General features: G+C 44.0%; 1 protein-coding gene across 1 annotated transcript in view; it reads right to left on the bottom strand.

The window, feature by feature from the left end:
• LOC115790234 (B-cell receptor CD22-like) overlaps positions 1-13,849 on the bottom strand; it is a 34,325-nt gene extending 20,476 nt beyond the window's left edge. Inside the window, exons 1-7 of the mRNA XM_030743993.1 lie at positions 13,743-13,849; positions 11,737-11,992; positions 10,329-10,685; positions 10,001-10,216; positions 9,458-9,787; positions 9,009-9,212; positions 7,595-7,849 (exon numbers count right to left, since the gene is read on the bottom strand). Of these exons, the coding sequence (XP_030599853.1) occupies positions 7,595-7,849; positions 9,009-9,212; positions 9,458-9,787; positions 10,001-10,216; positions 10,329-10,685; positions 11,737-11,839 (1,465 nt within the window). The 5' untranslated portion in view covers positions 11,840-11,992; positions 13,743-13,849. The remainder of the gene's footprint in view (positions 1-7,594; positions 7,850-9,008; positions 9,213-9,457; positions 9,788-10,000; positions 10,217-10,328; positions 10,686-11,736; positions 11,993-13,742) is intronic.
• Between the last annotated feature and the right edge of the window lie 6,962 nt (positions 13,850-20,811).

Genomic DNA, 20,811 nt, shown 5'->3' with positions numbered 1-20,811 from the left:
AAACAATGACGACGACGCAACCAAGAACACAGGAAAACTAAGGGCTTAAATACACACAAGGGGATTAGGGCAAGTGAAAACAACAGGGGACGACAGGTGAACCAAATGAACCTAATGACAAAGGGGAAGCAAAACTAAACACAAAGCACAGGGAACGCGAGACTGTCAAAATAAAACAGGAAGTGACACAAGGGAACAGAGACGCAGACCTGACACTGAACACTAGGAAACACGAGGAACTAGAAAATCAAACAATCAAACCTCAAAACAAAAGAAAAACCCCAGAACAGACAATTAAAGCCAAACCAAAAACACACAGGGTCCAACGGACCCCGGACCATGACACATAACTACGCATGCGTCCCTCAGGCAGCCTTTACTCGTCTATGCCATTTGTGTCTCTGTCCACGAAGGGCAGCACAGGCTGTAATATCAGCAGCAGCGAGACAGCAGAGACCTCAGAAATGAAAGTGAACCTGCGTCTCGTAGTGGGTCCCCACCCTGTTTACTACACTGCAAATAAGAGTTCAAAGAAGACACGATGAGCAGCAGGGAGAGAAAAGAGTGACAGCGCTAAGCGTGCGTTACATCACTTTGATCAGATATCTTCAACTTACTGCGGACCTCACCACCGACACAGACACAAACTCCAGGAAAGGCAGAGGAAAGTATGAGAGACGGAAGTAATTGATGAAACCCTGACTGGCACCACCCAGTAATCAGGTCAGCCCTTTGTCTCCACAGCCTCTCCTCTGGCACCCTGCGCTCGGAGGGCAGGATAAGAAAAAGGACAAAGGCTCTCAAAGGCTTTTTTATTGACAGTCCTTTTTTAATTTGGAGCTTAAGAGTTCTTTTTATTAGTAAATATTCTCTGTTAATTTTTGGTTTCCTTTTCATGCAGTCTTCCAGAGCTTTGATCTCTTTTGCAGGTTGTGTTTATGATTTACAGCAGGGGTGTCAAACTCAACCACAGGACGGACCAAAATTGAAGACACAGTCTGAGTCACGGGCTGAACAGGATTAAAAATAATAATTTTAATCAGCAATATGAATTTGAATAGCCAGAATGCAGCAGCTTTTTCCTCAACACATTATTTTACGTTTAAGTTTGCACAATTAACACAGTTGACTTTCCTCAACACATTAAATAAAATGTCAAATGATATTTTTATTCAAAATTAACATCAGGAAAAATGAATATCTTTCAAGCTGATGACAATTTGCACATTTTTCAGGTAAAACTGAATTTCTGCGCTTCACAGTTAGAAAAACGCTGCGTAAACTGCGCAGTGTGTCCAGTTTATCAGCAAAAAGCGCAGCTGGAAACGCAGCGGTGAAGACCTGCTCTGATTTTATTTCTTTTTTTTTTAGATGCTCCATTACGTGGCAGAGAAAAGCCCACTCACACAGCCACTTTTCATGCTGAAACTTTTCCTTTACTTTTCATGAACTTGAAGATTTCCTCAGGTATGGCACCTGTGTGATAAGACACGTCACCAAATTCAGTTTCCTCCGAAACTTTGCCTCTTTAAAAGTTCAACATCCGTGTTACGATGTTTATTCGGCCTGCACAGGTGAGCTGACAGTGCAACGCTGCATCACACACCCGGAAATGCTGCGCAGCAAAGTCCTGAAGACAGAACGTGCCGTAAAGACCGCAACACAGACAGGGAACTTTATTAGAGGCAAATGTTTAAATCACCAGCAGTTTAAGTCTTTTCTGGAGGAAATAGTTTCTATATTTTTTCGGTGACATTCCTTATCACACAGGTGCGATGAGCTGCCTGAGGAAATGTGTCAGTTCATAAAAAGTAAAGGAACAGCCTCAGCAGGGCTCCGGGATGAAAGGTGGCTGTGAGAGTCGGCCTTTCTCTGCGACATGACGTCGCAGAGAAAGGCCTTAATGCGTCTTAATGCGTTAAACCTGCAGCTTCAGTGAAGGGACCGTGTGATTATGCACACGTATGACGCAGTAAAAGCTTTGCAATTGAAGTTGGGAATTTATGCAACTTTCCATGTTGCCAAAAGAAATCAGACTAAGTCTGCACCGCTGTGTTTGCAGCTGCGGTTTTTGCTGATACACTGGACACACTGCGCAGTTTACGCAGTGTTTTCCCGACTTTGACGCGCAGAAATTCACATCACAGTTTTTACTTGAAAAAATTGCTCATTTTCATCAGCTTGAAATATTCTCATTTTCCCTGATATAATTTTTTTTTTTATTTAATGTGTTGAGGAAAACGTTGCTGTTAGATCAGGTCAAAGGTTACTGTTGTTCATCTTAGATGTTCAATAAATGTTAATCCTGTTCGGCCCACAACTTAGACCGTGCTTCCAATTTTGGCCCGTCCTGTGATTGGTCTGATCTTCCTCCAACATCTTCAGAGAACACGGAGTCAGGAAGTGGAGAGCAGAGAGGGAGTAAAAAAAAATCTTCCTCTCTGTATCATATTACATACAATAACGCATAAGTAATGTGTTATATTACATACACAATTTTTTTTTACAGTTGTTTAATTTACTCAAGCATTAAAAAACATTTCTGTATGTCAAATGCCCAGAAAAAGCAGGAAAACAGAGACACTAGCGAGGTAACACAGACTCAGTGCTCTAACTACAGACAACTCTTCCTTAAGATTCCTTCTGCCTAATCCACCTGCATGTATTCATTCAGTTCAATTCAGTTATATTTATATAGCGCCAAATCACAAACAGTTGCATCAAGGCACTTTATATTGTAATTGTAAAGACCCTACAATAACTACAGAGAAAACCCAACAGTACAAATGACACCCTGTGAGCAAGTACTTGGCAACAGTGGGAAGGAAAAACTCCCTTTTATGAAACCTCCAGCAGAACCAGGTTCAGGGAGGGCAGCCATGTGTTATGAAGAGAGCCAGAAATTAATAACTAGTGATTAAATGCAGAGTGGGATATAAACACAGTAAAAAGAGGTGAATGAAAAGAAACACTCAGTGCATTATGGGAACGCCCCAGCAGCCTCGGCCTATAGCAGCATAACTAAGCAGGGTTCTAGCCAGAAAAAGTTTTTAGACCAGCGTGAGTGTTGGGGTGGCACTAATTAGCAATGGCTTGCTAATGCTAATTCTCTTGCTAATGCTAAATGCCATGCCAGCTTGATAATTCAGTGACATGAACAGATGGATAATATTAAGTATGCAGTATTCTGGGATAATGGTTGGTCCTACGGGTCATTAAAGGCACCTGAATCTGATTGGACCATGTGACTTGACCATGATGGGGGTGTGGACCCCTCAAGTCTGTGTTCTGATGTTCTGAAAATGTTTACCTGCAGCTATTGTTAATAAACAGTCCTTAAGCAACACATCAGTGTGTTATCCTTGTGAGTCTGCAAAGACAGGGAACAAGAAAAGCTCCTGGGATTTTATGTTTGATAGGAAGCCCAAAATTGTCTTTTGAGCTCCCATTTCCCTCTACTTCCCCCACGTTGGTCACTATTTGAGAGTCTTGCTAATTGCAGTAATACCACAGTTCCAATAGAGAACCGGTGAAATTCTCAGCCCAGTGTAAAACAACCTCAGCATGGTGCAGCACCAGGCCATCAACCGCTGACTAGAACTCTGACTAAGGGATGTTCAGGGTCACCTGATCCAGCCCTAATTATAAGCTTTATCAAAAAGGAAAGCTTTAGGCCTAATCGAGGGGTGGCTTTAGCTCAGGAGATTAAGAGGAGGTTGGCGGTTTGATTCCTGGCTGCTCTAGACTGAATCTCAAAGTGGGCAAGATATTGAACCTCAATTTGGTCTCTGATGCAACCGTCGCAGTATAAATGTGTGTAAATGTTAGACAGAAAGCACTTAAGTATTGAAAGAAATGCTTGTATGAATGGGTGAATGAGGCATGTAGTATAAAGTGCTTTGAGAGCTCAAAGTAGAGTTGTAAAGGGCTGTATAAGAACCAGTCCATTGATTGGTAACAATAGAGAGGGTGTCTGTCAACTGAATCCAAGCTGGAGCTGGTTCCACAGAAGAGGGGCCTGAAAGCTGAAGGCTCTGCCTCCCATTCTACTCTTAAGTATCCTAGGAACCACAAGTAAGCCAGCAGTCTGAGAGCGAAGTGCTCTGTTGGGGTGATATGGTACTATGAGGTCTTTGAGATAAGATGGTGCCTGATTATTCAAGACCTTGTATGTGAGAAGGATTTTAAATTCTATTCTAGATTTAACAATGAAGAGAAGCCAATCTGTGAGAAATCTGCTCTCTCTTTCTAGTCCCTGTCAGTTCTCTAGCTGCAGCATTTTGGATCAGCTGAAGGCTTTTCAGGGAGCTTTTAGGACAGCCTGACAATAATGAATTACAATAGTCCAACCTAGAAGTAATAAATGCATGAATTAGCTTTTCAGCATCACTCTGAGAAAGGATGTTTCTAATTGTAGAAATATTGCACAAATGCAAAAAAGCATTCCTTCATATTTGCTTAATATGTGCACTGCAGGACATATCCTGATCAAAAATGACTCCAAGATTTCTCACAGTCCAGTCAGATTACTGGCAGAGGGTGAAAGCATTGGTAAACAAATCAGTCTTAAAAGACAAACAAAAGCTCTGAGAGTTGTGAGATGAGCAGAACAATAAGTTATCAGTGCTGAAGGTGCTGTAATGCTTTGGAATTAACTAATTAGAAGATGGATGAAGTAAGACTGACGATATGCATATACTGATGAGCCACAGCACTGACAGGTAAAGTGAATGACACTGGTTGGTGATGGTACTGCAGTCTGTCAGTGAGTTCTCTGAGCAAGAAAAATAAATCTGTGCTTAAACCAAGTGCACGAATGTTTCACCTACAAATCAGTGATTCATCAATATTTTCTGAGCTGCATTTTTTTGTACTCTATGAATACATCCACCATGTACACTGGGCAAGGCCACAGATTCATGTTCATGCTTGTACTCAGCAGATTTTGTTGACTGTGCTGTACAGTGCACATGAATCTTCCACAGCTTGTTGACCTCTTAATCTGTGATGGATAAAAACACAGAATTATGAAGATCTTGTAATAACAGTATCACAATAGTATGACTATTAATTAAGAAAAACAAGAATAAGCTGAAGAAAATGGTGGATGGATGGATGGATGGATGGATGGATGGATGGATGGATGGATGGATGGATGGATGGATGGATGGACAAAGTAAAAAGGGACTCACCCTTGGGCTCCATTGCTAAACTTTACAAGAGTGTATTCGGCCTCTTCCTCGTCCTCTTCTTTTTGCCTGCTGGGTTTAGTGGGCTTAATGTTGGAGTAGACGGGATCGTCTTGGTTCTTTGAGAAACTTACACTGGCATAGCAAAGGTCATCCTGCTGCTCTGCTGCTGCACTCTGTGCTGCAGCTGAAGGGTCCTCATATTCAGGACACACACTTTGCTGGGGAAAATATTTCAGTAATAAGAATATTTAACCTCAAAATTAATCTGACAGCAATAAATGGTTGGACATCCCACACTCTTTGGAGAGGTAAGAATACCCAACAAAGGAATGACAGCATCATCTAACAACTGTGTTAAAGTGAGTGAGAATGACCTCCTGAAGGATAACTGAAGGATACACAAGAAGAGGACGGGAAGGAAAGCCATAGTAGAAAACAAGGTTTACTTTGAGTGAATAAAGTAGGAAAAGCTGGGAATGAAGAATGTAGACTACAGTCACCTACACACTGTACCATTTTAACAGTCCTACTAGTTTGATGCATGTAAGATGTACAATGATAAAACCAACTGAATCTTAGGCTACAGCACCTGGATTTTGTTCCTCTGCTATTTGTCTCCCTTTGGTTCAGTCCTAGTGGATAAGTTTGTGTGACTGTGTGCAGCCACAGCCAGAGATATAACCACAATTCTTTCACAATAGTTTTATTTTTCTGTTGCTCAAATTCATTAATGTATACTGAGGCTATAAAATGGCCTGTTAATCCTTACCTCTACTTTGCTGTTTGGCCTCTCTCTGGAGAAAAACTGTGTTAAGGACCTTCTTTTTCTACATGGAACAAAGAAAGAAGATTTCAGTGAATCTTTGGACGACATCACTGAAGAAATGATTGTATTTAATATTAATCACTGATTACAACAGTTAAACCAAACTGCTCACCTAATGACTATGATTGCAGAGAGGATTAGGAGAGTCAAAAAGAGAACAGTGATTGATCCAACTGCAGCTGAGTTCACTGAACCTACGAAACAGTGACCAAACTCTCACAATTAGTTACTGGATTACAAGAATTGGGCTCCATTTAGGAATGGACATAAAACATATCAGACCAAACCTTCTAGTTTGCAGTACAACTCCTGAAGAGTGATTTTGCATCTAATTAATGAGCACACTTTAAGTAGACATAGTTAAACATTGGCACTGCAGGTTGGGGCTGTGACAGTAGTCTGGCAGACATGGAAGATGCTATACTTTTTCCAACAAATGGGTCGCTACCAATTTAAAAAGTTTCAAGAAAGCAAGGACATAATAAAGGCTGACAACAAAAGGCAACATCAACACAGAGGTTATGGGTAGGGATGTTTTTGGAGACTAATTCAGAGGTCACAGACTAGCAGGCTAGTCTAAAAGACCAAAAAAAAAACAGAAAAAAAATTTCAAGACATTTAAAAATGAGCACACTTTAAATGGACATGGTTAAACATTGGCTAAACAGATATGTGTGTATTTTAGCAGCTGTGTGAAATCACATTCCTTATTAATCACATTTTAAATGTGACTGAAACCTGCAGCACTTTGTGCCATGTAGCAGTTTGCAGACTTTGGCTTAGCAGTAGCCTCGGTTTCTTCCATGCTAGCATTCACATCCTGGTACAGAATATGGTAACATGTACCCTCAGTTGGGGGTGCAGCTGCTGATAAAGTTTTATTAACTGAACTTTTTTTTACCTAGTTGAGACAGTAGTTGTACAAACTAAATGAACTGATCTGTAACTGATGGAGGCCTGTGCCTTTAAAGTATAAGAGACCTGTGCAGCAAAGCTTATCCAACTGCATTAATGAATGGATGCACAGACAAATGAGCACATTTGTAATTTGTAAAGGGTTAATGACTTACTTGCTATATAACAGGTTACAAGTGTGCATTCATATTGGGTGCTCAATCTAAAAGTTGTAAAGCAGTAATATAAAAATACTGGTGGATCAAATTCTCTGGAAGAACAAGTTCAAGAACTCATAATTACAGGTCTCAGTAGATCTTAATGGGGTTCATATGAGCCTCAATGACTTTATTCACCACATCAGTCCAAGTAAGAACCAGGAATAAGAAATGCTAAAATCATAATAAATATAAACCACTGAGAATACTGTCACTGTCTGTGATTGGCATTATTATGGTAAAAACTATAGTTGGACATTCCTTTATGACCACAGGAGCTTTTAACTAATATTCTACTGAACTCAATAACATGTTCGCTTTGTTGTGTTATGTACCATGGAAATAACACTGAAAGCTGAGTTACTACAGTGACTAATTAGACTCGCTATTACATATACATCCAGCAGATTAAGGGCTCAAAATTAGTTACTATTAGTTCTGCCAACATAACTGTCTTCACTCACATTTCATATCCACAGAGATGGATTCAGATGTCCTCCTACCCAGCTCATTCTCAGCTGTACAGTGATACTCTCCAGAGTCAGAGGAGTTCATGGACCTGATGAAGACCTGCTGTTGTCTGCTGAGCACTGTTTGTTCTTTGTACCAGGTGTAATTAGCTGCTGGGTTAGCATCACTGCTACAGGTCAGAGTCACTGAGCTGCCCTCCATCATCTCAGCAGAGTAATTTGCCACAGCTGAAACAACTTTTGGAGCATCTAGAACAGAAAAAATTAACATTAGTTTAGATTTTATCATAAAAACATCTCCTGCTGCATAAATTACCTCTTCACATGACAGCCTTTGCATCTGCTACCAGACCTCTACAGGCACTCAGAACACTGCTGCTTATCTCTAGATGATGATATGATTTGGCTTTGGTTTAGGTTGGTTTGGTTAGGCACAAACTAACATAAGTAAAGTTTTTATTTAGATAAACTCACAGAGTGAACTCACAAATTAATGGAGAGTGAAAATCCTCAAATCCTTTTAAAGCACATGAGTAGCTGTTTTCATAGACAGATGAGTCTTCATTTGATATTTCATAAGAAGCAGAGCTGGCTCCATCCACTTGTTCTCCATTTATGTACCAGACATAGGATGAAACGTGAGGATTACACCTGGTGACACAATCCAAACGCCGTCCAGTGACTTGGACCTGAACATCTTGATCAGGGGACAAGAAGCAGTAAATAAGCTGTCAGTCAGACTCTCACAGTGAGGGAGACAGAAGAGGAAACACAATTCTCAGAAGTAAAAACACGAGTTAGTGACAAAATAATAATTCTCTCCATGTCTAAACATGAAATCACTCAAAAAAGAAAATACATTTAAAAACTAATAAAAGTAGAGTGTAACTTACAAATAGAATATGAAGTTGATTAAATATTAATCAGTGTGTTCATCAGTACCTGTGACAGTCAGAGTTGTTCCAGGTAAACTGCTCGTCCATTCAAAGGTTCGTGTTTTGAATTTGAAGTGATACTCGGCTGAATCGCTCTCTCTGAGGTCTCTGATTCTCAGAGTGGAGCGTCCTCTCTCTGTGTCAGTGACCTCAACACGACCTTCATACTGGGAGACTTCTCTCAGGTCCTTGGAGGCCCACATATGATCGTGTTTAAAATAGAACCATGATTTTGGTTGTATTTGTTGGTAATAACTGCTGTAAGTACAGGAAATATCCACTGATGACCCTTTGAAAGCACAGATGTTTCTGTTACTGTAATTCACTCTGTTGCAACTTTGATTATTGTAACCTAAAAAAAAAAAAACACACACACAAAAAAAAAAAAACAGATTTATTAACAGGAAGAACATGACAATAATCATCCATAAATAAAGTTTTTATTTAGATCTCAAATCTTAAAGTGAACTCACAAATTAATGGAGAGTGAAAATCCTCAAATCCTTTTAAAGCACATGAGTAGCTGTTTTTATAGTCATATGAGTTTGATATTTCATAAGAAGCAGAGCTGGCTCCATCCACTTGTTTTCCATCTATGTACCAGACATAGGATGAAACGTAAGGATTACACCTGGTGACACAATCCAAACGCCGTCCAGTGACTTGGACCTGAACATCTTGATCTGGGGACAAGAAGCAGTAAATAAGCTGTCAGTCAGACTCTCACAGTGAGGGAGACAGAAGAGGAAATACAATTCTCAGAAGTAAAAAGACGAGTTAGTGACAAAATAATAATTCTCTCCATGTCTAAACATGAAATCACTCAAAAAAAAAAATACATTTAAAAACTAATAAAAGTAGAGTGTAGTATACAAATAGAATATGAAGTTGATTAAATATTAATCAGTGTGTTCATCAGTACCTGTGACAGTCAGAGTTGTTCCAGGTAAACTGCTCGTCCATTCAAAGCTTTGCGTTTTGAATTTGAAGTGATACTCGGCTGAATCGCTCTCTCTGAGGTCTCTGATTCTCAGAGTGGAGCGTCCTCTCTCTGTGTCAGTGACCTCAACACGACCTTCATGCTGGGAAACTTTACTAAGATCCTCAGATCCACGACCAGAATAGAACCATGATTTTGATTCTATTTGTTGATAACTGTTGTAAGTACAGGAAATATCCACTGATGAGCCTTTGAAAGCACAGATGTTTCTGTTACTGTAATTCACTCTGTTGCATGAATCACCTTGGACACCTGAAACATAAAATTATCATTAAGTCATATTTGGAAAGTAGTCACAGTGAGGTTTGACTGTTTTTATTCACGTCTGCAGTGACTCCATCATTTAAATTCAGTGTTATTTATATATCACAACAAACAGTCACTTCAAGGCACTTTATATTGTAAAGTAAAGATCATACAATAACACAGAAGAAAGATGGTGTTATGTTACTGAAATAAACTCACACACTGAAGGAGACGGGAGAGCTTCATGACCACTTGCAGCACAGGAGTAGCTATCTGAAGGATTTGGTATTTCTGGGTATAAATACATGTTGGTTTGGCCATAAATTTTCTGTCCATTTTTGTACCAGATGAAGGAGGGACGATTAGGTAGTCGACAGCTGCTTTGACATGTCAGTTTTGCCCAGTTATAATATGATGAAGTGTCCACATGAAGAGCTAATTATGTGAAGAAAGAATAAAATCAGAGCAGAAACTCAGACATCCATGCAAACACACACACAGCCATGTTCATAACAACATTTGACTGATGTCCAAATAAAAGTGTTACCTGTGACAGTCAGAGTGACTCCAGGTGAACCAGTATAACTTCCACCTTCTTGGTTTGTTTCAAACCTGAACTTGTACACAGCTGAGTCGCTCTCTCTCAGCTCTCTGATCTTCAGAGTGCAGCTCCACCAATAAGAATCATACATCAGTCGACCTGCATACGCTGAGTCTGTTTTCAGATCATCAGGGTCATAATCATTCCCTTTAACGAACCACACTTTTTTGTTTACAGTTGTAGTACGACCATTTTCACTGTATGGGAATGTGAAGGAGCAGCCTATGGTCACTGTTGATCCTTTTAAAGCACAGATCTGAGTAGAAGTGTAATCCACTGACCAACCATTCCTACCCTGTACCACTGTAACACAGAGCACATCAGAAACCAGTCAGAATAATTATATATAAAAAAAAACATGTATTGTTTAGGAATAAGTTCATTTACACCAAGCATCCTTCCTCAGAATATGCAGCACACATTTATTGTTCCTGACGTTCCTCATCATGGATACTGTCTTAAGGATTTTAGCAGGGTATATTTTCTGGTCTGTTTATCCATTCAGTTCATTTCTACTGTTGCCTCCATTGTTGATGTCAGCCTAATGTTTGAATTGTTCATCTTAAGAAAATGAACAGAAACAGTTACAATACCCAGTTATTCATGTCAGTGCAGTTAGCATTTCTGTGCGCTGAGACAAGACAGCATAAAAGGTCTTAAGGTACAGTGTGAATGAACAGACTTCTGCACCCTGATGTAGCTGTACTGAGTAGGATTAAAAAACACAATATATATTTTAAGGGTGCAGAACATGAAAACAGCTGTTTGCTCTGCTTGGTTGTTTTCTTGTCTGGGGTCAGGCTGCTGCAGAGTGTGAATGCAAACTGATGACTATCACCAAGTGTCATCATATAGTGAGAAACAGACATTTATATTTGAGGCAGTGACTTTAGTTCCCATCTTGCTGGGGTGCCACTTTGGCTCAGTGGGTGAGCAGGCAACAATACACCACATGACTGCAGCCGGCCTGGGACTGAGTCTGACCTGTGACCCTTTGCTCCTGTCTGTCTACATTGTACAGCAAAAAATTCTCAACTTGGAAGGTGATCAGTCTGCAGGATGTGTTCACAGTTTGTTTCCATGTCCCTCAAAGAGTGCTGCTGCAGGTGGAAATTAGTATAAAATCAAACTGGCAATGAGTTTCTGATTTAACCATTTAAAAACTAGAAAAATGCACCAAAAACAACAACGATGCTGAGCTGGAAACAAGAAAGCTCAGCTCAGTCATGATGAGCGATGATCTGCAGGGTTTACACCACACTGTACATCTGCATTTATTCACTAAAAGTACTCCTATAAATGTGTTCAGTGCTGTAACTTTAAATATAAATCAACAATTAGACACAAACAATACCTGGTAGAGAGAGAAGGAAGAGAACGACTCCACTCGCTGCTGCAGTTGAACTCATTGCTGCTCTCATCTCTTGAACCTCATCAGCACGTAGATCACATAACATGTAACATAATGTATGGAAGTCACACTTTCTTCAGATGTTGAAGATGTTTGAAGGCAGCGTCTTCTGTGGTTGGAAAATCTAGTGTAGATGTGTCTGTCCTTCCTCTATGCATACTTAACATGCATGACCAGATGAAGCCTGTAAACCCCCACACTGAAATAAAGAAGTGAATCTCACACAATTCTTTGAATGCAGCTTGAACTTCTTAAAATATCACTGAAGAGAAAAGAGCCGTCTTTATGCAACTGATGAGGTCAATTTAAGAAGAATATAAAACATTTTCAGAAACTCTTCTTTTAGCACTGCAGGCCAGTTTATTAATGAGGTCACTCCTCATGATGACTGGGCCACAAATAGGTTTGATACACCTTTAAGTTTAATTTGGGGAGCAGAAAGAGTAAGAAAAAGGTGCTGGGTGTAGCTAACTACTGCCTCTGCTGATGATACCAGCTTAGCTCACCAGTAATCATCTTTATCAGCCTTAGCACAAAAGCACACTTCATAAAATAAGTTTGAGTTTGTCGTTTGCTGCCTTTGTACATGTCAAATATTTACATTTAAACTGGTTTCCACATTTCTGAATGTCACACCACACACACACACACACACACACACACACACACACACACACACACACACAGAGGGGTAAAATGATTAAGGCACAATTGCACAACTTTTATTAATAGATTGTTTTAGCAGGTTAGAGTAGTCCTAACAACAAGTTCAGGGTAAAATTGATCAGGCAGTTTTGTTACCACCACAGCAACTAAACATACAGGCCTCAGAGCAGACTTCTGAGAAGAGTGGAGAAAAAGGGAAGAAAAAACAGGAACCAGTAGAGCGGTGGTCAACACACACACACACACACACACACACACGTACAGAATTTTGACACCATCACCAGTTGAGCAGCTGCTGCTCTGAGCTCACCACTCCCATCCTTCAAATAAGAAATAAACTGTCATGTGTGAGCGGTGTGGCGAGCAGGGTGGACCCAAACCCAGAACTCCAGAGGCAAACTGAACTTAAAAGGTGACTTTATTGTAGATAAGTGAAAGTAAGCAGATGAATGGCACTGAAACAAATACTCAAACGCCCAGACAACAAGACAAAACCACACCTTCATGAGGGAGGACGCGACAAGGAGCACAGGGAAACGCAGACAATAAATACACCGGGAATGACGAGGGAAAACAGGAAACAGCTGGGGAGAACAGGTGGACAAAATCATACTAATGAAATACAGGAAGCAAAACTCCATACAACACACAGGGAACGCAAGACTGTCAAAATAAAACAGGAAAGACCTAATGTAAGGGTTATACTGGTTAGGTGGTGTATACAGTCAGGCCTAAGTCTTCTGTAAGAAAGACTGCAGCAACCCAGGAGTGCAATGGAACAGTCTTTAATAACGTCTCACAAGTGAATCACAGGGAAGGCACCGCATTGGTAACAGGTAGGTGACTGGTTAAATAAAGATGTGTGGTTTCTGAAAAAGCATGAACAACAATTCACTAATTAACAGTATAAACAAGCAGGATTATAACAATCACCTCAATTTCCGCTGAGTGTAACACACGCACTTACTATATAACATCCACAAGAGGTCGCCATAGACCACAATAGACATACACAAACTCAAACTTATCAGGATGTTAATAACAACAAAGCGAGACAAATAAAATACGGTTCTGATATAAACAGTCTCGCGGTACACTTTAACATAACTGGGTGCCGTCAGTATCGAACAGTCCGGCTGCAGTAGCACCATACAGGCTAACCGGATGTAGCTTAACCTGCTACCGAGCTACGACGGACATTCGGGTAATGAAATATATGTGCAAGATACACACCCAGTTGTCCAGCTGTCATATTGCGTAACCCGACAAAGAATGACACTTACGGCTTCATGAACGCACACCCAGTCCTCCGAAACTGTCCTATTACCGTGATGCTCCTTCGCCGCTTTATTAGGTATGCCGGTCTGCCATGCAGGGCGTAAACAGTGAGCACCGTGATCTCACAGTTGCGATGTTCACTCTCGCACTAACCTCCGAAGCAGGGAGATTTGGCACAGCCGCCCCCAAATTCAAGTAATGAATTTGTAAAGCCCTCAAATATCCCCGAAGAATCCAATGACCCATCAGTTCTCAGGCATCTTAGGTAGTGGGATCAACTTAGCCACTGGGCATAGATACTTAGATCCCTTAATGTCTACCTCGGCGGTACGTATCTTGCCGTCATCACTGGGGATCACCTTTGTGACACGGGCGACCGGCCAGGATGCCCTCGGGAGCTGTGGATCGATAATCAGAACCACTTGGTCAAGCGTGAGATTGGGAGCACTGTTGTACCATTTCCTGCGAGGCTGGAGATTAGGTAGGTAGTGGCGAATAAATCGAACCCAGAAGTGGTCAGCCAGCACCTGGCTATGTTTCCACTGCCGTCGCCCTAACAAGTCACCATCACCGTACACCACTTGTGGTAAGGATGCATCACGTCGCCCCATCAACAACAGATTCGGAGTTATGGGGTCAGGGTCTGCGATGTCCGAGGTTGCATAGCCGAGAGGTTTGGAGTTGAGAATACTCTCCACCTCTACGAGCATAGTCAGCAGGACCTCTCCTGAGACAATTTGGTCCCTAAAGACCACTTGCAGGGCAGATTTGACACATTTAATCTCCCTCTCCCACGTACCCCCAAAGTGGGGAGCTAGTGGTGGGTTGAATTTGAAATCGATGCTCTGGGCGGCAAGTTGTCTTTGCAGCTCTGGCTCCATCGCCGCAAAGACCTGCTGGGACTCCTTGTCTCCCCCTCTGAAGTTTGTGCCCCGGTCACACAGGATCTCAAAGGGTTTCCCTCTTCTGGCGACAAAACGTCACAAGGCAAGCAAGAATGAATCAGTGTCCATGCCACCCAAAAGGTCTAAGTGTACACATTTAGTGGTGAGACACTTAAATATGATTCCCCATCTCTTCTCGTGTCTGCGGCCGACCTTTATGGTGTATGGGCCGAAACAGTCAACCCCTGTAGACCAGTAGGGCGGTTGGTTGATACGCAACCATGCCATAGGCAAGTCTGCCATCGGAGGAACAATCGGCTTGCTGCGCCACTTCCGGCACTCCACGCAGCTCTGCTGGTGTTTTTTGACAGCCTGTCGTCCTCGTAGTATCCAATATGTCCTTCTTATTTCAGCAAATATGCGGTCAGGACCGGCATGTAGCAGACGATTATCGTAATCCTGCACTATCAGCTTCGTGACAGGATGGTCTGGTGCTAGGACAATGGGGTCGATTGCATCCCCCTCCAGATTAGCTGCCTTACGCAGTCTATCTCCTACCCTGATCAACCCGACAGCATTATCCAACATCGGTGACAGCTGCAGCAATCGGCTGTTCGAGTGAACCGGTTTCCCTGCCTGCAATGCTGTCACCTCTGTCGGAAAGCTCTCTCTTTGGGACCGCTTCAAGAGGGCCAGCTCTGCTTCGATTCGCTCTGAAGCAGTTGGAGGGGTGTCGGCCGCCCCGTGCAGATCCTGGCAGGTAGCCTGCACCAATTCAGACCACGAGCTGAACTGAGTCAGATCTAGCTCAGGGGGGTCATCTGCAGAAAGGTTACCACAGAAGACCGTGCTGCGAGTCTCCTCTGTTCGAGTAGAGTGCAAAAGAGGGCAGACAGGCCAACTAGCTGGAGGCTGGTGAAGGAACGCTGGGCCGTTGGACCAGTGGTCTGAGCTGGTCAACTCCCCCAGGGACCTCCCCCGGGTGATATCATCGGCTGGATTCTCTTCAGAAGGGACATACCTCCAGCTATCAGCTCCAACAAGCTCTTGGATCTCTGCAATTCGTGTCCCTACGAACACCTTGTATTGCTGAGATTCTGACTGAATCCACTGCAAGACGGTAGTCAAATCAGTCCATAGGATTGTTTCCCGCAGCGGCAGAGTCAGCTCTGTACGCAGGACGTTAGCCAACTGTGCTCTGGCTAAGGCAGCACATAACTCTAAACGAGGAATGGAGAGCTGTCGCTTCGGTGCCACGCGAGAGCGGGCCATCACAAAGTCCACAAGAACCTCATCATCATCAGTTAGCATTCTCAAATAGGCCACAGCGCCGTAGGCCCTCTCCGAGGCATCGGAGAAGATGTGCAGATCAACAGATGTTGCTGTTGAGACCGGGGGTGCATAACACCTAGGCAAGCTGATGGTGGGTAAAAGTGGCAACTCCCTTTCCCAAGCTAACCAAGCTGGACGGAGCTCATCTGGGATTGGCTCGTCCCATCCCTGATTCCTTTGCCAGAGTGCCTGAACAAGGATTTTGGCTCACGTGGTGAAGGGGATGATGTAACCTAGCGGGTCATACTGACTCGCCAGTACCCTGTACACATATCTCAGCGTGGGCTCACCAGCTGGGATAGCGCGGTACCTGTAGCCCAGTATGTCTGGGCCGTAGCGCCACAGGAGGCCAAGGGAGGACTCCTGGGGTTCAGTCTTGCTAGCAGTTAGCCATAACTCACAACCTGCCGATCTGGCTTCAGTGGGCAGGTGAGCAATGACCGCTGGTACATTGCTCGCCCACTGCCTCATGTCAAAGCCTCCGCGGGCCAGGAGGTCCCGCATCTTGTCTATCAGCTGTTGCGCCTGGTCTTGAGACTGCAGAGACTGTAAACAGTTATCCACATAGAACGCGTGCAGCACAGAGTATAGTTCTTCTTCATTACCCACGCTGTGGTCCTTCACATGACGCTGTAAGGTGTAAGTGGCACAGCATGGGCTGCACGTGGTTCCGAATGGCAGTACTCGCCACTCATACACATCTGGGCGGCGCTCCCATTCCCTGTCACGCCACAGGAAACGCAGCAAGGGGCAATCTTGCGGGAGGAGCCGCACCTGGTGGAACATGCCGCGTATATCCCCACTGATAGCGACAGCATGTTCTTGGAATCGCAACAACACTCCGAGCAGGGTGGAGCCGAGGACAGGCCCAGGCAGCAAACCATGGTTCAGGGATATCTGCCTGTAGTTGAAAGAGCAGTTGAAAACAACTCTGGCCTTATTGTTGTGGTACACCATATGGTGAGGGATGAACCACGATTCACCTGAACGGCTCACTTCTTCTTCACTGACCTTCATGGCGTAGCCTGCTCTCTCTAATTTGTGAATCTCCTCATTGTACACAGCAAATTGCTCTGGGTTACTGTATAGGCGACGCTCCGTAGCTCGGAGGAGCGGCATCACAGCAGTGAGGGGTGCACGAAGAGGGGGAGCATTCTTCCTCCGTAAGAGTGGAGTGGCATAACGGGACACCCCATCAACGGTGATGCGAACAGTTTTCTGTTCCAGTAACTCTAGGGCAGCTTTATCCTCTCCTGATCGGGTCACCTCCTTACTGTTACGGAAGGGTAGGATGTCGAGCTGCCAGAGTCTCTGAACGTTTTGCTGCAGTTCTTCCAAAGGCGAGAGCGTCGCCAAGTGTAGGCAGATATTCTCACCAGAGGGTGGTGGCAGGAGGTTGACTGGTCCCTGTAAGGTCCAGCCCAATGCCGTACGAACCGCTACCGGGCCCCCGCTGGGACCAACCAGTATGGGCCGAGTGGGTATTATCAGGTGAGCATTGTCAGACCCGATAAGTACCGTGGGCCTGACGTTATGAAAGGATCTCAGTGGGATGCCTCTCAAGTATCTATATCGCTTGACTAGGGGTTCGGCTGCACATGACTGCTCTGCCAGGGTTAGTTCCTCGGCAGTAAAAGCCTGCTGTATATTATACTTCGCTCCTCCCCTCATCAAGGCGGACACCCTGAAGGATACAGAGGCTCCTCGCAGGTGCACTATTTCTTGCCTAATGGTTCTCAGTGACAGAACCTCCTCAGTTCCTACAAGGCCGAGATGACGAGCAGCAGTGGGGAGGATGATTGTTCATTCTGAGCCGTCATCCAAGACTGCGTATGTGTTTTCTCCCCATTTTGGAGTCGAACCGGGACCACCTTAAGCATCACCCTCGCTGAGTGACTAGCTTGGCCCAGGAATACCATGCTGGCAGTTGTATTGACGGCTTGACTACTCTCGGGTGGGACTACGTCGTGCAGTATGAGTAGATGTTGCCCTCCACATGTAGCACAGGGCTTTTTCAAAGTGCAGTTGTCAGGCGAATGTCCTCTCCCGCATTTCCAACATCGTTTCTTGTCCTTTATCCAACTGGCGCTAGCAGTACTGTTGAGCTTTGCGAAGTCCACACAGGTGTTGAGGTAGTGCTCCTGAGTATTACAATAAGGGCAGAAAGGTTTGAACCGGTCTCGCTTCTTAGTCTGGGGTGTCGGATCAGGACCGGCCGCAGGCTTAGGGACCTTAGCTCCCTGCTGACTACCAAGCAGAATAGTGGCAGGTTTAGCTCTTGACTGCTTTACGGCCCTCTGTTCCTTGCTGTCAATATGGGCCGGTACGGATGGAAGTGCTGCTGTTATCTGACGGACACTTGCATAGTCTGCACCTTTCTCTCGAGCCAATCAGCAAGGTCTGGGAGAGTGTATGTACGACCGCTGCCACTCTGGATAATCCCCCGGCTGAAACAATGTTCCGCGAAGGCATCTCGATAGAGCAAGGGCAACTTGGTGAGTAGGGTGTCCACATGAGACCCACACCTCAGCTCCGCAGATGACGGGCCGTCCATCGTACTCAACATTCCCACCAATGTTCCTACCGCAGTAGCAAAGTCCTCAAATCCTTGGTAATCACCAGGCCTAACCGCTGGGGAGTTCAGGATAGTCTTGAGTTCTCCCTGCACAAGCTGTCTGGGCTGGCCGTATCTCTGTGTGAGGGCTTGCATGGCGCTGGTATATGGAGTCGGACTATTGACGTACCGCTTCGCCACTTGCAGTGCAGAAGGGAAGGCGAGATGGTCAAGGAGAATCTGATCTTGTAATCCTCACTTAAATGCCTGTGGGGACCAAGTAAGCTGTCCAAACCTTTTCGGAGCATGAGAAAATCACTTTCTTTCCCGGAGCTGAACACAGCCAGTTTGGGCTTAGGGATGCCGAACGAGGAGGCTATTGCCATCTCCAGCATACTGGGGAGATGGGCGCCCTCTGTCTGGCGATGGTCTGCAAAGAAGTTGCCTGGAGGAGAAGGTGGTCGTGGCGGAGGCAGAGGGTACTGAGCAGGAAAAGAAGGTGGAGTGGGCTGCCAGTACGAGGGGGGTACACTGTACTGTTGGTGTTGCTGGGCAGACACAGGCTGTGATGGCATATCACGAGGCTCCAGAGCCCCAGGCAGCCTAGGTAGCTGTGTAGCAGGAGAGCCCGGTGGAGAGGTCACTGCAGAAGGGGGTGATGCCTGTGACGCAGGAGGCGAGTCCACGGGCGGAGGCGAGAGATCCAATGGAGTAGAAGCTACAGCGGTCTGCCGCAGCCCCACTGCAGGTGTCAGTGATGTAGCTGAAACAGGGGCATCAGCTGGCCCCCATGGTGCATCTAGGGGCAATGCTGCAGGCGAGGTCTGATGATGAGGAGAAGATGGATCCCTTGTGGCTGCTCTAAGACAGGGAGGATGCGCAGGGTACCCCCGTTCGAAGTGAGGAAGACTGCTATAATGAGGTTGGAGTGTAGCAGGCTGGTACTGGGGATAGTAGGGGGGAGCACTCTGTGCCTGTGAAGACAATTTCACCTGATCCATTTCCACTTCCAGTTCTTTCATCTGCTGCTGCATCATCTGCCAACGGGCTTCCAACTGCTGCCATCTGTCCTCCGGACTCCTAATAGCATACTGACTTGCTACAGGATCATTCAGGATTCGGTGGTGGCTGGATGGAACCACCTAAGTTGGTCTTGGTGGAGATGCCGCACCTACTGCTGGATTAGGAAGCGGATGATGTGGGTAGCTGAGTTCGTAGTTCTCCAGATGTCCCGGAATGCGTCGCACCCGGCTGGGACGGAGACTACGTGCTTGCTGTCCATCATCAAATTCTCTGGGTGTAGCCATAGCGCCGCCTGTATACATCCGGCTCGAAGGACCACTTGTAAGGGTTATACTGGTTAGGTGGTGTATACAGTCAGGCCTAAGTCTTCAGTAAGAAAGGGGTTAACACGGGGTTGGCACAGAGGAAAACTAAACATGGACCAAGGAACAGGGAAAAAGACAGAAACACAGACACAGGGGAGACAGGAACAAAGGGAACTAGAAAACCACAACTGATAAGGCCAGAACTAAGATGAATAAGGAAGACCAAAACAAAACTAGAAAATAACAAAACCCAGTGAAAACAGAACTAAACACAAAATACTGAGCATACGGCCCAGAACCATGACACAAACATTAATAATACTGGTGTGAAAAGGCAAACAGGAGATGGATCCTGGTTAATTTAATTAAAAATGTTTTTTAATTTAAACCTTTATTTAACCAGACAGACAGATTAAGAACATCTGGCACTTTGGCACTGAATACAACTCAGCAGAATTTTAAACAATAAATATATATATATATATAATATATACAAATAAAAATACAGCTGACTGCAGAACAGTGACAAACTCTTCCAGATGAACCCAAAAAACAAATAGACAGGATTATTGGAGCCACAAAAGTGTGTCTGGCTTAGTGAAAGTGAAAATAAAAGATAAAAAGGAAACAAAACAAAACAAAATAATCACTAGAAATGAGTCATCAAGTGTCCAGCAAAATTAAAACTAATACAACAAAGTCAAAGTGAAACCATGTAGAGGAGCTTTAGAGCAACACAGAACTGCAGCTGTCCTTCAAGGAGTGATTAAAGGAAGTGAACTATGTTTCTGTCAGGTCACTGTACTGTTACTGTACTGTACAGTACTATACTGTACACTTAAGTATCTACTAGTATGTTAAAACTCCAGGCCCAGATGAATTAACTGCAGTTTTATTAATAATTAAAAAAAAAAATCATCCAGGGGTCATATCCTGATGTGAACCAACAAATCCTGGACCATGATCACTTTCCATA

Source organism: Archocentrus centrarchus, chromosome 1 (genome assembly GCF_007364275.1).
Source record: "Archocentrus centrarchus isolate MPI-CPG fArcCen1 chromosome 1, fArcCen1, whole genome shotgun sequence".
Taxonomy (NCBI): domain Eukaryota; kingdom Metazoa; phylum Chordata; class Actinopteri; order Cichliformes; family Cichlidae; genus Archocentrus; species Archocentrus centrarchus.
The sequence above is the reverse complement of the archived record's forward strand: the minus strand, read 5'-3'. Positions and strand labels throughout refer to the sequence as shown.